A 21,646-nucleotide genomic window follows, 5' to 3' on the forward strand; every position below is an offset into this window, starting at 1 on the left:
TTGCTGTGGTCATGGTGTCTCTCACAGCAATAGAAACCCTAAAAATGATACTGACCTTGTCTGAGGGATGCGATGCTGAAGACCCTTCACATAAGGGCTAGGACGGGACAGCAAGAGCCCCGCTGAGGGTCCTGAGCAGATCTGGGTGAGGACCAAGAAAATTATACTTTAAAATATATTATTGCCTTTATTTCATGTGTGTGAACATGTGGGGCCAGGGGACAACTTCCAAGAGTCGGCTCTCTCTCCTTCCACCATGTGGGTCCCAGGATCAAACTCAGGCCATCAGACTTGGCAACAAACCCCTGCATCCTCTGAACCATGTCAGTGACACTTTTAGTTGTTGAATGGGGTCTCACAGTCAAATAGGCCAGGTTATCCTTCAACTCACAGCAATCCTCCTGCCTCAGTCCCCAGAATGCTGGGATTATAGTGTGCCACAATGCCCAGCTCATCTGTACCACTTCCATGCCCTCCTGTGTGTGTGTCAAAGAGATATGACATATCACTCAGCCAATGAGGCCAACGCCCCTGGCAAGCCTGACTGAGCCAGGGAGTGCACAGGTCACAAGGGTTAACCCTCTTGGCCACATGTGCAGCTGCTGCTGGGCACACACTACTATTCCTCACGAGCCCCTTGGAAGGAACTGACCAGCTCTGCAGGAGGTTACTTGTGCCTCTTGGACGATGAAAAACAAAAAGTGGAATTAAGAATCTTCCTGTACATTTTGAAAAATATGTGTGAAATTTTCATAATATACAGCAATGTATTTTTATCAAATTCACCCTCCCCTTACCCCTTCACAGCTCATGGTCCCCCCAACTCCCCTCATAACTTCATGTAACTTTAGTGAGTAAACCAGTGAACCCAGTTAATGCTTCTTATATACACACGGGTGTGAGTACATGCATGGGAATGTGGGCAACTTGCCAGCGACCACACCCCTAAGGAAAATGAACTCTGTCTTGGTTGGGTTAATGCCAAGTTGACACAAGCCAGTTGTCTGGGAGGCAGGAACTTCAACTGAAGAAATGCCTCCATCATCGTGGACTGTAACCAGGAAGCAGCACCCTCCAAGGCCTCTGCATCAGCTCCTGCCTCCAGGTTGCTGCCCTTTGTGAGTTCCTACTCTGACTGCCTTTGATGATGAACTGTGACAGGGAACTGTGAGTGAAATAAACTCTTTCCTCCCCAAGTTGCTCTTGGTCACTGTGTTTCATCCCAACCATAGGATCCCCACGACACTCTCTGTGCACTAATGGCCACCACTGCCAATGGCTCCTCATCAAGGGAGAGGGTGTGTGAGTGCCCCTCCCATCCAGGCTAGAACGTTGATCCTCTTGACCTTGTTCAGGCTACCACAGCTGTGTGACTTCACAGTGGCAGCTGTCCTGCTGTGTCCAGAAGACTCTGATCTGCCCCAGTCTTCTCCCACCGTCCGATCTTTCCATCCCCTCTTTCTCTATGTCCCCTGAGCCATGAGAGGAGGGGGTGCAATACAGACGCCCCGCTTGTGGCTGAGCACTCCACAGACCCTGTTCCCTGCTTCAGTTGTAACTCTGTATAACCACCATCCACCGCACAGAGAGACCTCTCTGCTGACGTCAGAGAGCTGCACCCGTCCACAGGAGCAGAGATGCAGAGGGTAGCCTGATACTGTGTCCATTTGTCAGGATAGCTCCAGTAGGTTCATCCCTGGGGCCTTTGAGCTCTCAGCCATGGGTTCTCAACCAGATGTGCAGAACCAGGTTGGAGTTTCCTCTCGTGGCGTGGCCCTCAAATCCAGTCAGAGCGTGGCCAGTGACCCCCATAATATCCATGCCACTGTTGCACCCATGGCTGTATCTTGCCAGGCCCGTCCTTATTGGTAGGATTCACAGATGGGTAAGACTGTTGATGACTTTAAGGACAGAAAGATTGAACAGTGTTGTTCACCTGGAATGTTGTGGCTGGAAGATGATGAGCCAGCACCTTGTCGGCCTGCATGCCACCATGCTCCCCATCATGATGTTGGACCGAACCTCTGAAATGCAAGCAAGCCACTCCAATTAAATATTTTCCTTTATAAGAGTTGCTATGGTTATGGTGACTCTCACAGCAATAGAAACCTAACACTGACCTTGCCTGAGGGATGCGATGCTGAAGACCCTTCACATAAGGGCTAGGACGGGACAGCAAGAGCCCCGCTGAGGGTCCTGAGCAGATCTGGGTGAGGACCAAGAAAATTATACTTTAAAATATATTATTGCCTTTATTTCATGTGTGTGAACATGTGGGGCCAGGGGACAACTTCCAAGAGTCGGCTCTCTCTCCTTCCACCATGTGGGTCCCAGGATCAAACTTAGGCCATCAGACTTGGCAACAAACCCCTGCATCCTCTGAACCATGTCAGTGACACTTTTAGTTGTTGAATGGGGTCTCATAGCCAAATAGGCCAGGTTATCCTTCAACTCACAGCAATCCTCCTGCCTCAGTCCCCAGAATGCTGGGATTATAGTGTGCCACAATGCCCAGCTCATCTTTACCACTTCCATGCCCTCCTGTGTGTGTGTCAAAGAGATATAACATAATAATAATAATAATAATAATAATAATAATAATAATAATAATGAGCAGCAGCCAGGTGTCCCTATACATATTTGTAATTTCAGAATTTGGAAGGCCAAGGTCTAAGGATTAGGAGTTCAAGGCTAGCCTAGGCTATGTACACATAAATACTGTCTCAAAAGGAAGAGGGAGGATAGCCTACTCAGCTGGCTTTAAGAATCTCAAGGTGAGTCTGATAGCTAGAAGATTCTGGAACACAGGGGAAGCAAGAGGTGGTCTTCTGGTGTGTTAAACATCAGGCTAGGAGAGTGGTTTTCCTGTCAGGACATGACAGGAAGTCATGGTTTCCTCATCTGTCTGACAAATGAATGGACTGTACAAAACATGCACTCAGTTCTAGAATCTCGTGTGCATGCACACACATGCCTCAGTGTGTGTGTGTGTGTTTGTGTGTGTGCGTGCACATGCCATGTGAGCTTATATGGAGCCCAGAGTTTGACACTGTTAAGCCCTGGGCAAGCACTCTGCCAACCGAGCCCCACACTGTTAAGCCCTGGACAAGCACTCTGCCAACCGAGCCCCATGCCCACCCTGGCCTTGCAGAAATCTGAGAACAACAAAAGTCACTGCTCAGATGGTGGTGCACAGCTTTAATCCCAGCACTGGGGAGGCAGAGGCAGGAGGATCTTTGTGAGTTCAAGGCCAACCCCCAACCTCAGAAAAAGTCAAGGCTCTACCTGCCCTTTGCTCAGCTCCATTTGTGACATCACACCAAGCACCAGGCTCGCAGGTGACGTTAAGGGTCCATTCTCTCCCTGTGGGCATCTCTCAGGTCTTTTCTCATATTACTTTCCAACATTTGTTCTGTTGCTATGGAGATTCATATACCTTCTTTGAGACCATGCTCCCTAATAGCCTAAAGTCCTTCCGTGAGGCCCCTCCTCCTGGTGCCCTCCCCCCATTGCCTAAATATCGCTAACCAACCAGGGACCAGGGACTCCATATCTGAGATATAGGGGGTTCCAGGAGGCACTGTGGGTGTGAACAGGAGGGGATCATGACAGGACAGTTCACAGGCAGAGTCCCCAGGGCCAGGGTTCACTCCAACCTCCTGACTGCTGAGGAAACAGAACCCAGACCTGTGAACGTTCAAGCACCTGGGAAGAGGGTGGTGTTCCTGCAGCGAAATCAGACATAGAGGACAGGAAGCCTTGACCGGAAGTTACCAGATGAGCCCCACATGCTGACACACACCAGCTCAAAAAGAATGTCCTGCTGCTGACTTTGACCCCTAGGGTGAGACGTCCCAGTTGGCCAATCTTCATACAAACCCTGGCACATATGTGTGTGCACACAGTTCCCTCTCTGTACTGTGGTATCATGCCACCCTGGCACATACATGTGTGCACACAGTTCCCTCTCTGCACTGTGGTATCATGCCACCCTGGCACATACGTGTGTGCACACAGCTCCTTCTCTGCACTGTGGTATCATGCCTAAGCCTCCCTGCCTGTGTGTCAGAGCCCAACTGGTCTGGATCCAGGGTCTCAACCCTGCTAGAGGCCGTGACCTTAAACCAGACCCTTTACATCCTGCCTGACCTGGCCCTGGGCAGGGAAGCAGCAGGTGCTCCATCCCACAGGGGTCAGGAAGCAGCTACCTGGCTCTTGCAAGGATTTTTGTTATTGTTTTAGAGGCAGTCTCTACAGTAGCCCAGACTGTCCTACGTAACCAGGCTGGCATCAGGTCACCAGAAATCCTCCTGCCTCTGCCTTCTGAGTGTTGAGATTAAAACACATGTACCACTGTCAGACACATTCCAAGGGTTTGGCAGGATGGTTCCAAGGATGTAAACCAGACACGGGGGTGGCCAACAACTGACTTCAACGACTGACTGAAGAAAGCCCATGATAATTCAGCTCTGGATCTGCAACATCCCAACGCTCCCTCCCAAAGTTCTACTTAGTTATTCAGCCTTGCAGAATCTTAACCCCCACACCCCCACGACCATGGCTTTCCTTCTCTTTCTTTCTCCCCTTCCTCAGGACAAGATCCTGGAGAAGGGAGAAGCAGGGTATCTTACTCAGCCTGGAAACTAGAAATTGCTCCTGAGTTGCTACCCCAGGAAGGAACGTCTTAGCCAAGGACAAGAGCACACAGAACCTCCAACCAAATGCTGATGTGGAAGAGCATGCAAGGCCCTGGGAGCAGCTGTGCAGAGACCCAGAGGTGGATTAAAAACCAGAAGAAACATAGCAAAGGAGTCGGGGGGAGGTACAGAGAGCCAGGGAGATGGCAAGGGGACTGGTCCATTCCCCGGGGCTGCAGGGACAGAGTGTGTAAATATGCCTGCGGCAGACTGACAGTGGAGAATAAGGAGACCCAGGTCAACACATGAGCGGGCTGGTCCCTTCCAGTGTCCCAAGGGGGACTGTTCCGGCTTCTATCTTCTGGCTCCTGCTGTCCACTCCCTGCCCACACTGAGTTTCAGGGGCATCTCTCCCCCACTGAAAGGGGTCTTGGAATGCTGTGGTTCCCAGCTTGGCCAAAAAGTCAAGAAGGAAGGCACAGGGTTTGGGAGTCACAGACCTCAGGATCGATGTCAGAATGGGCCCCTATCTCAGGTGACCAGCAGTCCCTGAAGCATCTGCAGTGCAAACTGCCTGTCCTCTGGGACACAGTTACCTGCTCTAGAAAGTGAATATTTTAGATCTATCATGTCCCCTCAGTACTGGGGTTAGGAAGGTGGAACACTACAGACCACCACAGGCCATCACAGACCACCACAGGCCACCACAGGCCATCACAGGCCACCACAGGCCACCACAGGCCACCACAGGCCAGCACAGGCCACCACAGGCTACCACAGGCCACCACAGGCCAGCACAGGCCACCCCCACTGGGCTAGAAATTTTCTTTTCAATCACACAGAGAGGACAGGGGTAGAGGTGGAAGGAACAGGGTTCGTGGGTCAATGCCTCTTTAAACTCCCCATGGTATGGGTTTGAAAACCAAAATTGAACCCAATACCCTATGGGAGGAAAAAGATCCTCTCCCTGCGCCACTGGGGACAGCTGAGACCTCAGTCTCTGCTTTTGACTTGACGAACGGGAGATGGAAGCATCCCCTCCCAGTTTTCCCATTTTTTTCCTTGTGAGGTGAGGATCCCAGCGTCCTTAGGGAGGGTGAGTTGCCCTCCACACAGCAGTGAGGGGCCTGGAGTCATCGTTGCAATGACAAGGGCCTCAGGGTTGGGACCTGTACCACAATCTGATTCTCATCCTGTGGTCAGGCTCAAGCACCTGTATCTGCCACCATACGTGGCCACACCAGGGTGGCTGTGCTCTGGGAACAGATAACGTGTGGCAGATGTAGGGCACAGGGCACAGGGTGTGGAAGTGTCCTTCCTGGGTCCTCAGGCCGGAAGTCTGACATCAAACCACCGGAAACACTAGGCCTGTCACAGCACACTTCTATGCTTGTGCTACAGTGAGCGTGAACGTACCCAACCACACTTGGTTCCGTTTTGAAAGGACTGAGAATGGAGCCTGGAGGGGCAGCTCAGTGGTTAAAGCATTTGCCACACAAGCATGAGGGCTAGAGTTCAAATCCCCAGAGACTACATAATCCCTGTCTCTGAAGGGAGAGACAGGATCCTCAGAGCAAGCAGGCCATCAAGACTAGCCATATTGGCGAGGACTGGGTTTGATCCAGGGACTCTGCCTCGGTGAGTAAAGCGGAGGAGTGACCGGGGACGATTCCTGACATCAACGTAGTGCGTCCCCAGGCACACACATGTCCACATGCGTGTGTGCCCACACATTGCAAATATGCACACATGTGAAAATGGAAAAGGGACCTGCAGAGACAGCTTGGGGGGTTCATAGCTCTGGCTGTGTTTTGCAGAGGACCTGGGTTCAGTTCCTACCACCCACCTGGCAGCTCCCAACTGAATGTAATTTCCGTTCTAAAGGATCCAGCACTCCTCCTCTTGGCTCTGTGGACTCTGGGCACACATGCACCACACATACATATGTACAACAAAACACTCACACACATGAAATGAAAATCTTTGTAAAATAGAAAAGGAACAGGTGGGGGCTGGTGCCTAGCATCAAATGACAATCACACGTTTACAGATTGAAGTCCCTTCTTCCAGATCTCAGGCCTGGCTGCTGTGAGCAGGACCCGGGTTCTGCCTGGTGTTGTGCCACGGACCCGCTCAGGGGAGCCACTCAGACCGTGGGAGAAGCAGGGTCTTGGTAACAGGAAGGCATAAGTTCGGCGAATGACAGACACAACACACAAGAGAGTGGTTGGAATCTGCTGCAATTTTACTGAATTCATGTTTTCATTATATAGTATTCAAAGAACAAATCAGAAGGTCATGTGTTGGTTGGCACAGTATGAAAGTTTCTTTTAGTCACATCAGCAATATTTAAGAAAAGTATATTATCAGGAACAGGCGTTAGACATAAAGCATCCTTAGAGGAAATCTTGTCCTTGGAACTGTAAACCTCAGGCAAGTGGTTTCATCTTATGAACAGAAAGTTTCTGTCTCATTATCGCTATCATGGCCCTTCCTCTTCCTAACCCTTTATTTCATCTAGTGACCAAATATACCTAATCAGTTCTCTGCACCTGCTGAACTATACTTTTTAGTGCCTTTTTATGCAGCAGACATCATGGGGGTTGGGATCTAGCAAGCCTATCCATAAAGTTGAAAGTATAATATAACAGTCTTTGTCCATCAACATTAACCCATCTATTCCCTTGCTCATCATACACCCTGTGTATGACAAAGGTTCTTCTGTAGTCTTATACATTCCCATACTGTGCTTCCCTATTCCAGAGCTGTTCCTGAAGAGACAATCCTTGTCTTGTATATATAAAGACTATCATTATTATAAAAGAGATTGTGCAAAGCTCATATCCCGCATAGCCAGCTAATCGAGAAACCCGTCTATGCCTCAGCTGTGGCTAATACCAGGCTGTCTGCCATTGACCTCCAGGAAGCCTAGTCCCATGGGACACGTAGCTCCCATCTGGCATAATGACATATGTCATGTCACACAGACGACACTGGAGTTGGTGTGGCAGTGTTGGATGCAGAGAGCTGCCTCCTCAGCCCACACGGCCCACCCCGTCCTTCGTGAGGTCCCCAGCTGTCTTTTCTCTTCACAGGGAGGAGCCTATGCCCGGGGCACAGCTCTCAGGGGTGGCTGTGATGCAGAACTTGTTGTCTTCCTCAACTGCTTCAGGAGCTTTGGGGACCAGAAGACCAGATGCACAGAGACCCTGGGTGCCATGCGGGCGTTGCTGGAGTCCTGGGGACACCACCCTGGGCCTGGACTGACCTTTCAGTTTTCTGAGCCAAAGGCGACTGGCGTCTTGCAGTTCTGGCTGATGTCAGCAGATCAGGAAAACTGGATGGATGTTAGCCTGGTGCCTGCCTTTGATGTGCTGGGTGAGAGGTCCTCGGCCTGATTCAGAGTTGGAGGAGCCATGGTTAGGAGAAAGATAGGTTGCTGCATTCTGACCTTCCACCCACTTTCTGTGTGACCTAAGAAAGGCCCCTAAACCCTCTCTGAACCTAACTTTCTTGCCTAAATATATCCAGTTTAGACACCACAGGAATCAGGAAGGCCTGGTCCTGCTGGTCTGTGGTCCTGAGCTCAGTGCTTGTCCCTCAGCCCTGAAAACTAAGACTTATGTGAACAAGGGGCTGATGAAAATGTTCTCTTTATGAGAATTTTGAATTCTCAGACATGTTCCAGCTAGACTTTGACTTATTCCAAAATACGCCTCCATCTGCAGCTGAGAGTGGGGACAAGCTGCAGGCCATAGTCGCCTGTTCTTCGCTGAGACCAGCTCCTGACCACAACAGGCAGGCCCCAGCATCTCTGACTTAGCCGGAAACTTCTCTCTGTTCAGCCACCTTGAAACCCATTCTTCCTCTCAGGCCCTCACACCCCTGTATCCAACCCACTGTCTCCTCAAGCCACTGCCCTCCCAGGTTGAGCTCAGTGCCCAGTGTCCTTCCTAACCCGCCTCCCTTGCTGCCCTCAGGACAGCCCCGCTCTGGAGTCAAGCCCACACCTGAGGTATACTCCTCCCTCCTCAGCAGTGGCTGCCGGGATGGGGAGCACGCAGCCTGCTTCACAGAACTCCGAAGGGACTTTGTGAACACTCGTCCAATCAAGCTTAAGAACTTAATCCTGCTGGTCAAACACTGGTACCGCCAGGTGAGGCCGCTTGGCTGGGTCCCGCCTGCAGACTGGTTGGTTTATCTTCTTAGTGACCGTTTTTATTGTCTTTCCAGGACGCACTTGCTATGTTCTTTGTCTATGGTTTTCTTTTGTGAGCTGACTTCTTGTTGGTTCACTAGTGCTCTTTACATATTGTGAATGTTGATCCTTATTTATTTATAGTAATGTGAATGTGTTCTCCCAGTCTGTGGATTGTCTTTAAGAATCATTTGTCATGGAAATAGTTGAATTTGAATGTCACCAGGCATATTAATTTCTCTACTGGGTCCTGACACTCATTCCTCCCCATTACCTTATGTCAGTCTGAAACCTCACAGGTGGATGAGAAAAATGAGAGGGGGGGTCATTACCTCCAAGTGCCTACGATGGTCCCCATCACCACCTCTTTTTAAGTTGTGCTGCACCCTAGCAGCTTCTAGAACCTCCTCTTCTGAAGGCTAACTTGCATTCATGCCACTGACAAGAACAAAAACCAGGTCTCCCCTCAGAGGGGATAAAAGTATAACCTGGACTGGAATACGAGCAACCAGGATTAGGTCACCAAATTCCAGGTTCCATGGGGACAGTTATTTCATGGGAACAGAATAAAGAAAGCCTAAGTCAGGTGTGGTGACACACACCTTTAACGCAGCACTCAGGAGGCAGAGGTAGGCGGATCTCTGTGAGTAACCTTACATAGAGAGACCCTGTCTCAAAAATACTACAAAAAGAAAATAAAAGGCATAAATCAAACAGTTCTGAAATACAGCGGTGGGTAACTGCAAACAGGGTTAGCTCTGCTATAGCCTCCTATGCTGTTGATAACAGTTTTAGCCTTTGGGCTGGTGGAAGCTAGCTGTTAAATCAACAAATCCCGAAAGGTTCTGCGGAACAGTCATAAGGATGCCAAGTCAGACCCAGAGTTGGGCAAGGGTGCTAAAGATAAACCTTGGTTCTGGACCTGCAGCATTGCAACCTCCTCGGAGTCGCAGGCGTTCTGGTCAGTGCAGCAGCCCTGTAGGTGGACCTTAGTCCACAACCTCTGTGTGTTCAACACGCACCTGCCAGAGCCCACGCTTGTCGCCTGAGGGTGATGAGATACTATGATGGACAGATTGCAGCCCCCATTCCCATACAGCTCCTCATACTCCTTGAGGGAGGTCTCACCCAAATCTGAGCTCCCCAATTCACGGTCTGACCTGGGACAAGTCACAAGCCCCCTCCAGATCTCAGTTTCCCCAATCTGTAAAACACAAAGCATTATCCAGGGAGTCTCTGCCACCCAGTTCTTCTGAGGTTCTGTTTTACACACCCCCTGCTTCTTTCTAAGTCCCAAGAGCCAGCCTCCAGGTGGCCACCCTGACTGATCTCTGCTTGGATGACAGGTTGCCTCTCGAGATAAAGGAGGAGAGGCAGCAGGTGCTGCTCTGCCCCCAGCCTATGCCCTGGAGCTCCTGACAATCTTTGCCTGGGAGCAAGGCTGTGGGAAACCGGGGTTCAGCATGGCTGAAGGCCTGCGGACTGTCCTGAGGCTGGTCCAGCAGTATCGGTCACTCTGTGTCTACTGGATAGTCAACTACAGCATACAGGACCCGGCCCTCAGAGCGCATCTTCTCAGCCAGCTTCAGAAAGCCAGGTGCATACTTCCCCAGCGCCCACCTCAATGCCATCTTCTGCCTCCCTCCTGGAGTCTGAGTACCCAGGAGGAGCCATGGTGGGCTTTGGTTCACCTATCCCACCCTCCCCACTTGCCTCTGCATTGTGATGAGGAAGCAGGTACATTGGATGCCCCCAAAAACTCCAGAGCCCATTTGATTAGCACAGTTAAACGTCATTAGAGTTAATTGGCCCAAGAGCTCTCTGATTGAGGCAGTTGGCTTGGACTCCATCTAATGTTCCTTTCGGCCCCTCCCAGCTGCTCATCGCTGACTGTACCTCCCCACCTCCATCTGCTTTGTCCCCAGGCCTCTAATCCTGGACCCTGTGGACCCCACCTGGAACGTGGGCCAGGGCAGCTGGGAACTGTTAGCTCGGGAGGCAGCAGCTCTGGAGTCACAAGTTTGCCTTCAGAGTGGAGATGGGACTCCTGTGCCACCCTGGGATGTGATGGTAAGAGATGGTGCCCTGGGGTCACTGGGATGACCTTGCGGGGAAAGAGCTTGACTACAAGGTCAACAACCTGAGTTCATTCCCGGAACCCATGTGGAAGTGGAAAGAGGGAACTGACCCCACCAAGTGGTCCTCTGACCTTCACAGATGATCTGCCGCACACACACACACACACACACACACACACACACACACACACACCCCTGGTGCAAGCATCGTATGCCACATATTAAATGTTATGTTTTTCGTTTTTTTAAGGAGACAGGACACCAGGGTGGTGGGCTCACTGGGGTGGTAAGCACTGTAGCCTCCTCTCCATGTCTCTTGATGCCAGGATGCACCTCCCCAGTCTCTAGGAATGCTGACGGTGACAGCTGCCCTTCCTCTGGAGCGCTGACCTCAGCCCGTGCCCTGTTGACACTCAGATACAATGAACTGCCTTTATCTGGGGTTCAGTCCCCACCCCCGAGCTCCCTGAGGCCCAAGCATGTGCCTGGCTGAAGCCCGGCTTCTCATCCCGTCCACCCTCTGCTGCCTCCCTGTCATAGTTGGCTTTCTCTGTGGGATAAACACCATGGCCAACAGCGTCCCGAGGAGGGGACAGCATTTGGCTCACACTCGCACTTCCCGGTCCACCACTGAGGGAGGACAAGGCAGGAACCTGGAGGCAGGAGCTGAGGCAGAGGCCACGGAGGAGTGCTGCCCACTGGCTTGTTCCTCGTGGTTACCAGGACAGCCTGTGCAGGGTGGCACCACCTCCAGCAGGCTGGGTCCTCCCACGTCAATCATTACTCAGGAACATGCCCACAGGCTTGCCTATGGGCCAGTGCCAGGGTGGCATTTTCTCAGCTGAGGTTCCCTCTTCCCAGATGACTGTGGCTCTTGTCAAGTTGACAAAACTAAACTGAGCAGCATCCTCCCCGTGTCCCATCTCTACATAAGGCCCTAGTTAAGTATTTGGGCTTTGCACTTGGAGAAGAAAACCCAAGACATAAGCCACCTGCAGCTACCGTCTTAGTCCATTTCTGTGACTGTAGAAAAGACCTGAAGCCAGGCAGCTCTCTAGGGAAGGTGGATCAAGGTGATGGCGCTGGCACAATGGCCAGTGTCGCCGCTGGGGTAGTGTGTGCCAAAGGAATGCATCATGCTCTGAGACAAGATGCCACAGGGCTATGTAGGGCCAGCATGGCTCTTGCCACATCTCCCTGTCAGAATTCATTCAGGATTCCCTGAGGACTATCTCAACTCCACCCGGAGGCACATTCTGNACCCTGAGGCACATTCTGCAGGGCTCCACCTTAAAGGCACCCCCCCCCCCACTGACAACCCAGCATGCAATGTACGAATCTTTGAAAAACAAATCAAACTTAGGCCATAGCCAATACAATCTTACTCCATTGGCTTAACACACAAGATCCACTGAGATGGGGAGGGGAAACTGAGGCTCCCTGTCAGTGGTAGAAACAGATCTGGAGCTCAGGCCCTGCTGCGTTACTTAGGGACACACCAGTCAGAGGGGAAGGACCGTGGGTGCAGGAGACGTGGGAGACCGTGGGAGCAGCATCATTCCGGAATGCTGAAGCCTGACACGTGGGTTTCCCCGGCATCCTGCTTCAGCCAGCACTGCCCATTTCTTTCTACAGCCAGCCCTTCTTCACCAGACCCCAGCTGGGGACCTGGACATCAGCAAATTCCTCTAGCCCGACTGCCATTTCCTGGATCAAGTAAAGAAAGCCGTAGATACTATATGCTCCTTCCTGAAGGAAAACTGCTTCCGGGATTCTCCCATCAAAGTGCTCAAGGTGGTTAAGGTGAGGCCTGGAAAGCTGCAAGTGAGGGAACTCCTGTGGGCTGGACCCCTCTCCAGCCGCCTCGTGGGCTCCAGTGATGTCCATGTCTACAGCAACGGAACAAGGTGGCTGATTCAGCTGGAGAGCGGTGTGCTTACAGGCACAGCGTGATCCAGAGACATCCACAGGGTACCAGGGCTGGCTGTTTTCTCTGGTTCTTGGATCTGCCTTTATCTTTCTTTTTAAACTAAAAACACAAGAAATTTATTAACAGTCAGTCATCTGATTTCCATACAAATCTACAAAACTGTTTTCTTATGTGGCAGCCCTTGGGAGTGCTACACCTCCAGAAAGGGGGATTCTCTTTTCTTGGAGGACACGTTGCTGGCAGAGAATTTAACTGGCATACAGGAATCCCTGGGTTCCAACCCCAGCACTGCGTGAACTTGGCATCATGGAGACTGCCTGTGATACCCAAACTCCAGAGTAGAGAGAAGACCACCCCTCGGGTTCCCTGGTCAGTCAGCACAGCTAGATTGGTGAGCTCCAGGCTCAGCGAGACCTTGTCTCAAAATCATAACGATAATAATAATAGAGATTGGTGGAAACACCAGTGTCGACCTCTGACCTCCGCATGCACACACACACACACACACACACACACACTCACACGCACACACACACAATCTGTGGGACATCAAAGGGCACTCAGGGCTCAAGCCACCTTCCATGTCCTCCTCAGGGCGGTTCTTCTGCCAAAGGCACAGCTCTACAAGGGCGCTCGGATGCCGACCTTGTGGTGTTCCTCAGCTGCTTCCGCCAGTTCTCTGAACAAGGCAGCCACCTGGCAGGGGTCATCTCAGAGTTCCGGGCACAGCTGGAGGCGTGCCAGCAGAAGCAGAAGTTCGATGTCAAGTTTGAGATCTCCAACAGGAAGAATCCCCGAGTGCTCAGCTTCTCCCTGACATCCCAGACACTGCTGGACCAGAGCGTGGACTTCGACGTGCTGCCAGCCTTTGACGCCCTCGGTGGGGCTCCCGGACACAGGCAGAGTGGTCCCAGGCACGGTCCTATCCATGTCACAGGCATGGGAGATGTGGAGATTGATCACAACTTTTCTGTCGTGTGTGGCAAGGCCCCACTTTTGGTTCCCACAAGATGCTGGGAGAGGAGGGGCTGAGGACCTGGCCAGGCGGTTAAGAGTGTGTACTACGCCTGCAGAGGACCTGTCTTGGCTGCCGTTCTATTGCTGTAACGAGACACCATGACCAAGGCAGCTCTTCTTATTTTAAAAAAGCATTTAATTGGGGGCTTGCTTATGGTTTCAGAGAATTAGTCCATTGTCATCATAGAGGAAAGTATGGCAGCAGACAATACTAGAGAAGTAGCTGAGAGTTTACATCCTGATCCCTGGACATGGGGAAGCTGGGAACTGGAGTGGGTGTTTGAAACCTCAAAGCCTCCTCCGACAAGGCCACACCTTTGATCCTTCCCTAACAGTCCCACCACCTGGTGACCAAGCACTTTAATGTATAAGCCTGTGAGGGGACGTTCTCATTCAGCCCACCATGGGACCCAAGATCAGCTTCCAGTGAAGGAAAGAAAGAAGGAAAGGAAAGGAAAGGAAAGGAAAGGAAAGGAAAGGAAAGGAAAGGAAAGGAAAGGAAAGGACATGGCTGCTCCTAGGTATGGGGGAGGAGAAAGTTTATTGTAGATAAAAGGGAGAACACAGTCAGAGACAGGGACATCTGGGAGAGGCCTGAGTGGACTTGACCAGGCTGAACTGAGCATTGTGGGGAGAGGGGAAGGGAAGAGATAGGGAGAGGGGAGTCAGGTGCAGCAGCCAGGACGCCAAAGGTACAAAAAAGTAAACAAAATGTCTGGATTATTCAGGGAAAAGCCTTGGGGGGGGGGACAGTCCCAGTCCCCTGGGCTGGAGAATTCAGGGCAGAGGGTGGGGTGTGCAAGCCATACCCTGCAACAGGTAGGAACTGGGGATTCTTGGAGAACCTGGAGGTCAGGTCCACTTTGATATGTTAAGTAGGCACCTCAGTCTTCTGCCTGGGGTGTGAATCTTACCCTGGAGCACCCACATACTGAGTGAGACAGACAGGCATCTAGATGCTGTGTGGGCTCTGGTTCTATTTGCATGAACTGGTCTGGTCTGCTTCTGTTTAGGTCTTCAGAGCCAGCTGTGGTCCCCCTGCCCCCTGCAGCCCTGGTACCTGAAGAAGGCTTTTTGTCTAATGACCATTGGAGCCCCCTACCTGAGCGGGCTGAGAGGGCATCAGAGGGGGTTAGAGACACCACACCCTAGGCTGACTCTCAGTCAAGACTTTCTCTATGGTGGGCAAGCAGGTGGCTGGAAAAAAGCTGGGCAATAACTCCACTCTCGTGAGGGCTTTAAGATGGATCATGCCACGCTTATGCCCTCACTAAAACCTGGTGACCTCCCAGTGGGTCTCAGGTCACCCTTAGACAAAGGGTCTCTCAGACCAGCTTTGAAAACTGGCTCACCCAGGCTTCCTAGACGGCAGAGTGACTCTAACCTTTTCCCACTGTACAGGCCAGCTGAGGCCCGGCTCTAGGCCTGATCCCCAGGTCTACAAGGACCTAATCCACAGCTACAGCAACGCAGGCGAGTTCTCTACCTGCTTCACGGAGCTGCAGCGTGACTTCATTAGCATCCGTCCCACCAAACTCAAGAGCTTGATCCGGCTGGTGAAGCACTGGTACCAACAGGTTAGGCACAGGGGCATCCGTCACCCGAATTCCCACACATACACTCACAGCGATGCTGGGTCCCAGAACCTGTGTCCTGAGTATTTTCCTTGGAGGAGATGGTGGGAGCAGGGGGGAGGGGTGAGTAAGAGGAGGGTTGTGTGTTTGGCCACAAGCAAGTGTGTGAGGTCAGTCACATTCCACCCAGAGGACCTTGGATTGCAGGTCCATAAAGCAGGGTCGAGCCAGGTCTGGTGCAGGCTTCTCATCTTAGCTACGTAGGAGGCTGAGGCAGAAAGATTGAAAGGTCAGGGCTAGCCTGGGCTACAGAGTGAGCACAAGGATAGTCTGGCCAACTCAGCAAGAACCTGTCTCAAAATGATAAGGAACTGGCATGCTGGGGTGCAGTTCATGGAGAGGGGCTGGTAGGAGCCTTGCCTGGAATGCGTGAGCCCGAGCCCCACCCCCAGCACACACACACACACATGCCCCCAAGCACTCTTGAGCTAACACATTGTGTCTCTGTGCCAAGGGTGATGCCTGGCCAGTAGCCTGGCACACAATGGTGCTCAGTTAAGCTTTAGGGGTGCACCTGTCAATCCCTGGAGCCCCTCTGACCACCAGGTGAGGCATTAGCTGTTGTGTTGCCAACATGGACCAGCACGTCTCCTTTCTCTTGCTTCCCCAGTGCAACAAGATGGTCCAGGGGAAGGGCTCCTTGCCACCCCAGCATGGGCTGGAGTTCCTGACCATGTATGCCTGGGAGCAGGGCAGCCAGAATCCCCAGTTCAACATGGCGGAGGGCTTCCGCACCGTGCTGGAGCTGGTTGGCCAGCACCGCCAGCTGTGCATCTATTGGACCATCAACTACAACGCCGAGGACAAAGCCATCAGTGACTTCCTGAAGCTGCAACTTCAGAAGCCCAGGTTTGGTCACCCCCAGACTCCTCTACCTCAGACCCACAATATCCACTTCCTGCCTCCCTATTGGCAGAAGATGAAAGGGCAAGGCCTGCTCTCAGGAACTGGGCAACTTCCCAGAGTGGTACTTTTAGTGCCTGAGGAGAGAGTCAGTCAGTTTCTTGGCCACCTGTAAATGTGGTTGTCAGATGAAATAGATGCAAGACTCCAAGTTCAACTCAAGTGCAGACAAATCGGATAGCATGCTAGTCTGAGTGGCCCTCATGCAAGATTTGGGCCAGACATGTGCTTTTTACTTTTAATGTGAGAGCTGGAACGTGGCTTAGCTGACGGAGGGTTTGCCCAGCATCCATCCCCTTCACTGCATGAACTGGGCTTGGTGGTTCACAGCTGTGAAACTTACACTCATGAGGAGGTGGAGGAGGAATGGGAGTCCAGAGTCATCCTTGGCTACAAAACCAATTCAAGGCCAGCCTGGGCTATGTGAGACCTGTCCAAAAAAAAAAAAAAAAAAAGTGTCCAGATGCCGTGACACACATCTGTAATCACAAGAGGCTGAGGTAGAAGGTGTGAAGAGATGGCTCAGCAGTTCAGAGCACTGGCTGCTCTTGCAGAGACCTGGGTTCCATTCCCGGAACCCACACAGTTGCTCGTGACTACCTATTCCAGTTCCTGGGGGTCTGACGCCCTCTTCTGGCTTCCATGCCCTAGACATGTTTGTGTACAGACACACATGCAGGCAAAGCACTGGTACACATAAGAGAATGAAATGAAACCATGAGGCTGGGGGTAGAGGGCTTCAAATTCAAAGTCTGCCTGGGCTGCATCATGAGAATCCCGCCTCAAACTTCAAGCGCATTTGTGATTCCTCGGAAACTAGGATACAACTGGGCATCGGGTGTTCGCACTCTTTATACCTGGCAACTTCTCACCAGCAGCCTTCGGGTTATAGAAGCACATGTCATCCTTCACCGTCACGCCCACCTCTGAAATGGGGACAGAGATAAGCGGGATTGTCCCTGAAATGCACGTTACACTGACTGTTTGCGGGCAGTGGCAGTGGCAGTGTATCCTGAGAAAGGGTCTGGTGTATGATATATATTAGCTGATGATGTCTGCCGTGGATGCTGGGAAGGGCAGTGGCAGAATCAGGGCTGTAATCCATTAGCAATGCCTGCTTCAGGGAGGAAGGGCAGCCCTGTGAGTGGTTAGTAATGAATACAGCCTGAAGAAGTGGTACCCGTGCAGCTGCTTTTCCCTCCCTCCTTTCCTTCCTTCCCTTCTAAGGATTTTATGTGTGTCGTGTTTTGTCTGCGTATATGTATGTGCACTGTGTGTGCAGTGCCCATGGAGAAACTGGAGTTCCAGAGGTTGTGAGCCACCATGTGGTTGCTGGGAACTGAACTCAGGTCCTCTGGAAGAGCAGCCAGTGCTCTTAACCAATGAGAGATCTCGCCAGTCCCCTCACCCCCAACCCTTTAGAATACACTGTGTGGCCCAGGTTGCTCCAAACTCACAATCTTCCTGCCTCTGCCTCCAGGGTGCTGGAATTACAGGCATTGCCACCACACCCCACTCCATACGCCTCTTCTCTTCTACCCCTGCCCTAGAGTGTGCACCTGGGGTACTGAGGAGCCCCGAGGTCCTGGCCCTGGCCCCTGTAGTGTTAGGGACTGGAGAACAGCCCAGCCAGTGTCTCAGGTGGGCGCTGTGGGGATGAGACTGACCTTGGGTACAATTGCAGACCCATCATCCTGGATCCAGCTGACCCCACAGGCAACCTGGGCCGCAATACCTGCTGGGACCTGCTTGCCCAGGACGTTGCAGCCTGCACATCTGCCCTGTGCTGCATGGACAAGGACGGCACCCCCATCAAGCCGTGGCTGGTGAAGGTGAGAGGCATTGAGGTAGACAAGAGCATCCTTTGGGGGAGGACATGGTCATGAGCAGACATGGTCCTCTCTGAGGGACGGGACCCACCCATGGCCCCTGAGGACCTGTACGTGTGTGGTCTCAGCTCTGCAGAAATGCTAAGGTAACCAGCATGTCTTCCTTCCCACAGGCTTCTGTATGACGTCCAGAAAGATCAGTGGTCACATCGGCTGAGAGAAAATGATACCAGCCCTCAGTATGGGAGACTTGGAGTATTGGGCCAGATGTGTGTGTGTGTGTGTGTGTACATATGTCTGTGTATGTCTGCATGTATATATGTCTTTGTGTGTCTGCATGTGTATGTCTGTGTGTTTATCTGTGTGTGTCTACATGTGTTCTGTGTGTATCTGTTGGTGTGTATCTGTGTCTGCATGTGTGTTTGTGTGTGTCTGTGTATGCGTCTTAGATTGTGCCTGTGTGTGACTTCATGTGTATGTATATGTATGTATGTTTGTGTGTATATGTATGTGTGTCTGTGTGTGCCCCCCTCACACCATCTCCCATCTGATTGCCTGCTCACCCACCACCCTCTCATTCCTCCCCCATTTACCCACCTAGTGGAGCTTCATTGACCTCTGCTTTGATCACCCCAGTGTCCCTGACTCCCATGCTAGGCTCCCTAGGATCCAGACATCTCAGGCTCTGCCAGTCTGCTGTTCAGCACTCACTGTGTCCTGCCCCCACCCCCACAGCCACACCAGCAGCAGCCCAGCCCTGCCAAGAAGCCACACTCCTCTCTGGTATCCCTTCACCTGCAGAGACCCTCCCAGTTGTGGTCCAGATATGTTCCCCGTGTAATGTGACCGTGGCCATCGTGGGGCAGAGGTTGTGATGCTGGCTACAGAATACCCGGGTCCACAGCCACGATAATGACATAAGCAAAACAAGTGATACCTGGGCTTTAGGGACATAGAACGAGCAGGAAGGACCCCAAGCTCTCCTGTGGTTCCACCCACTCCCTCAAGAGGGAGTGCCTAGGGCCTAGGACAGGGAGGGTAAGTGAGAAGCACAGGGGTACAGCTTTCCTGACTCAGCACCGATGAAGGCTGAGGCTTTTTGATAATGCAGTGCTTGGGGGTCACCCACACCCTGCAACCCCCAACTCATGCCGTTAGTAACCCCAATAAACCCATTAGCTCACCACTAGAGACTTGGCATCTTTTCCTTGCTCAGTCTTTGTGCCCTGTCTAGGTTGAACAGACATTTGTTCGCGTCTCCCCAGGAAAGGTCAGGCCTCTGCCTCCTGATGTCTGATGCTCCCAAATGCAATAGAAACAGGGTCCTGATGGGGACAGGAAGGGATGGGTTAGCAAGCCCTTGACCCAGAAACTGATTTTCCAGAATCTTCACCTTCGCCACACTATGGGTGGACTGTGGATGGGCAGTGTTTGTCCCTTGTCCTCTGATTCCCACCAGGGCCAGGGTGATGCCAGGCTGTCTCCAGGACAAATGTCTACTTATCTGTCTTAAATGGGAAAATGCCTCCAATCCCCTAGCTGAGTCTAAGTGACAGCTAGGAACCAGGGGGTGGAAGGTAGGGAGACATGCCTTATGAATGTCCCAGCCCTGCACACAGGAAGCAAGTGCCAGATACCGGGAGCAGTGTGGCCACAGCAGGGTCCTCCAGAGGGACCACCTGAGGGGTGGACATGGTAATGATCCTTCCACAGGAGAATGAGAAACGGAGGAAGGTGGCTGCACTTGCCCATACCCCATCAGGAGTGTCTCAGACAGCCCGGCTCTCCCTGGACAGCAGTTGGGACAGAACAACCGGGATGCAGGAGGACAGCGCCTCCCTAGTATTTTCAGCCTTGGAGCCCATTCCTGCCTCCTCAGCTTAGCCCACAGTGGCCAGCCTGGGTGAGAGGCATCTCCTGCTCTTGGCTCCAGGCAAGGCTTGGTCCCAACTTCACCTCACCTAGCCAACTCACGGAGAATGCCAACCAGACCCCAAATTATGTCTCTTGATGGCTGCTGGTCACAACATCCTCGGAGCTCTAGACTGGTGGTTCTCAACCTTCTTAATGCTTTGACTCTTTAATACAGTTCTAGGTACTCGTCCGTGGGCATACCAGCATGTGGGCGGACATGTTCCAAAGACCATTGGAAATATGTGTGACCCAGTTATTTTAGGCTACTGTGAAAGGGTTGTTTGACCTAGAGGGGTTGAGACCCACCGCTTGAAAACCTCTGGTCTAGACAAATGTGACCAGAAGAGACCTATGTTTCCATGGAATCTAGCAACAGATAGGGCAATGGCCTAGTATCCCAGCCCGTCTTCCCACCACACAGACTTTGAACCCTTTTGCCAAAATGGCTCCAGAACTGAGGTGGCTGGTGGCTGGAGTGAGTGAGGAGTGAGGTCATAGCTATTTAGGCACGGAGAGGCCTTGCTGACCTAAGCCCTTCCATCTCCGACAGCAGACACCATGGTGGTGGCAGTGAATCCTCTGAGCTCTATTCAGGCCATGGCCCTGGGGAGAAGTTCCAGAGGGCTCCTCGTAGCTAGGAATGGGTGAGGTGACGCACATATACAACCCTAGCACTCAGGAGGCCGAGGCAGGGTCCCTGAGAGCCACTAGTGTCTGTCCCCTGCAGTCATTTCTGTCCTTGGCCTCACTTAGAGGAACTTCGAGAGTCCTCCTGCTTTCAGGGTTCCTGTAGGGGGCCAGTACTCTCGATGGTCCAGGACTCAGCGGGACTCTGCTTGTGGGGACATGCAAAACCAGTGAGCTTCCCAGGACACCATCTGCAACATAGGACAGCTAAACACAATGTCCGTCCTACCCTGAAGGAAGATGCTATAATAATGGTTTATGAAAGGCTGAGGCAGGGGGATTACCAGTTCAAGGCCAGTTTGGGCTATATAGCAAGGCTCTGTCTCAAAACCAACACAAAATAATTATATTGAATTGACAAAATTCCCCTTGTTTTTAATTTTATTTTTAAATTTTACTTTAAGTGTGTGTGTGTGTGTGTGTGTGTGTGTGTGTGTTAGGAAGCTACTCTTGACTCTTTAGGGCCCCGTGTTCATCCAAAGGCAGAAAGGAAGCCTATATCTACCAGAGTACCTGCCATGCTGTGTGTCTTTGAGTAAGTCAGTAGCCTCTCTGGGCTCTTTCTCTACTGCTCAGCCTGGCACTGCGTGCTCCAGCCACTGTAAACAGGAGAAAAGGGCCAGTCTCCATGGACACCCTCCACCCTCTATCAAACCAAATTAGCTTAGTGATTACTGGTTTGGTTATTTTTTAGACAGGTTCCCCTGATCTACAGATGGAGGAGATAGAGACACCAGGAAGTCAGTCCTGCTCTGAAGGACACACACATCAGGCCTCTGCGGAGGAGTTCACCTCTGGCTCTGGAGTGGTGTGTCCCAG

General features: G+C 51.9%; 1 protein-coding gene across 1 annotated transcript; it reads left to right on the forward strand.

Moving 5' to 3' along the window:
* Positions 1 to 1,719: 1,719 nt before the first annotated feature.
* On the forward strand, positions 1,720 to 16,044 carry LOC126511644 (2'-5'-oligoadenylate synthase 3-like). The gene is made up of 11 exons (XM_050158926.1): positions 1,720 to 1,854; positions 7,733 to 8,015; positions 8,618 to 8,811; positions 10,209 to 10,432; positions 10,761 to 10,905; positions 12,549 to 12,604; positions 12,773 to 12,845; positions 13,438 to 13,723; positions 14,874 to 15,041; positions 15,262 to 15,427; positions 16,041 to 16,044. Exons 1-11 carry the CDS (start codon positions 1,720 to 1,722, stop codon positions 16,042 to 16,044), a joined length of 1,734 nt encoding a protein of 577 aa, XP_050014883.1.
* The last annotated feature ends 5,602 nt before the right edge of the window (positions 16,045 to 21,646 follow it).

Source organism: Alexandromys fortis, unplaced genomic scaffold (assembly GCF_014885135.2).
Source record: "Alexandromys fortis isolate MF-2015 unplaced genomic scaffold, M_Fortis_MF-2015_v1.1 scaffold_90, whole genome shotgun sequence".
NCBI lineage: Eukaryota > Metazoa > Chordata > Mammalia > Rodentia > Cricetidae > Alexandromys > Alexandromys fortis.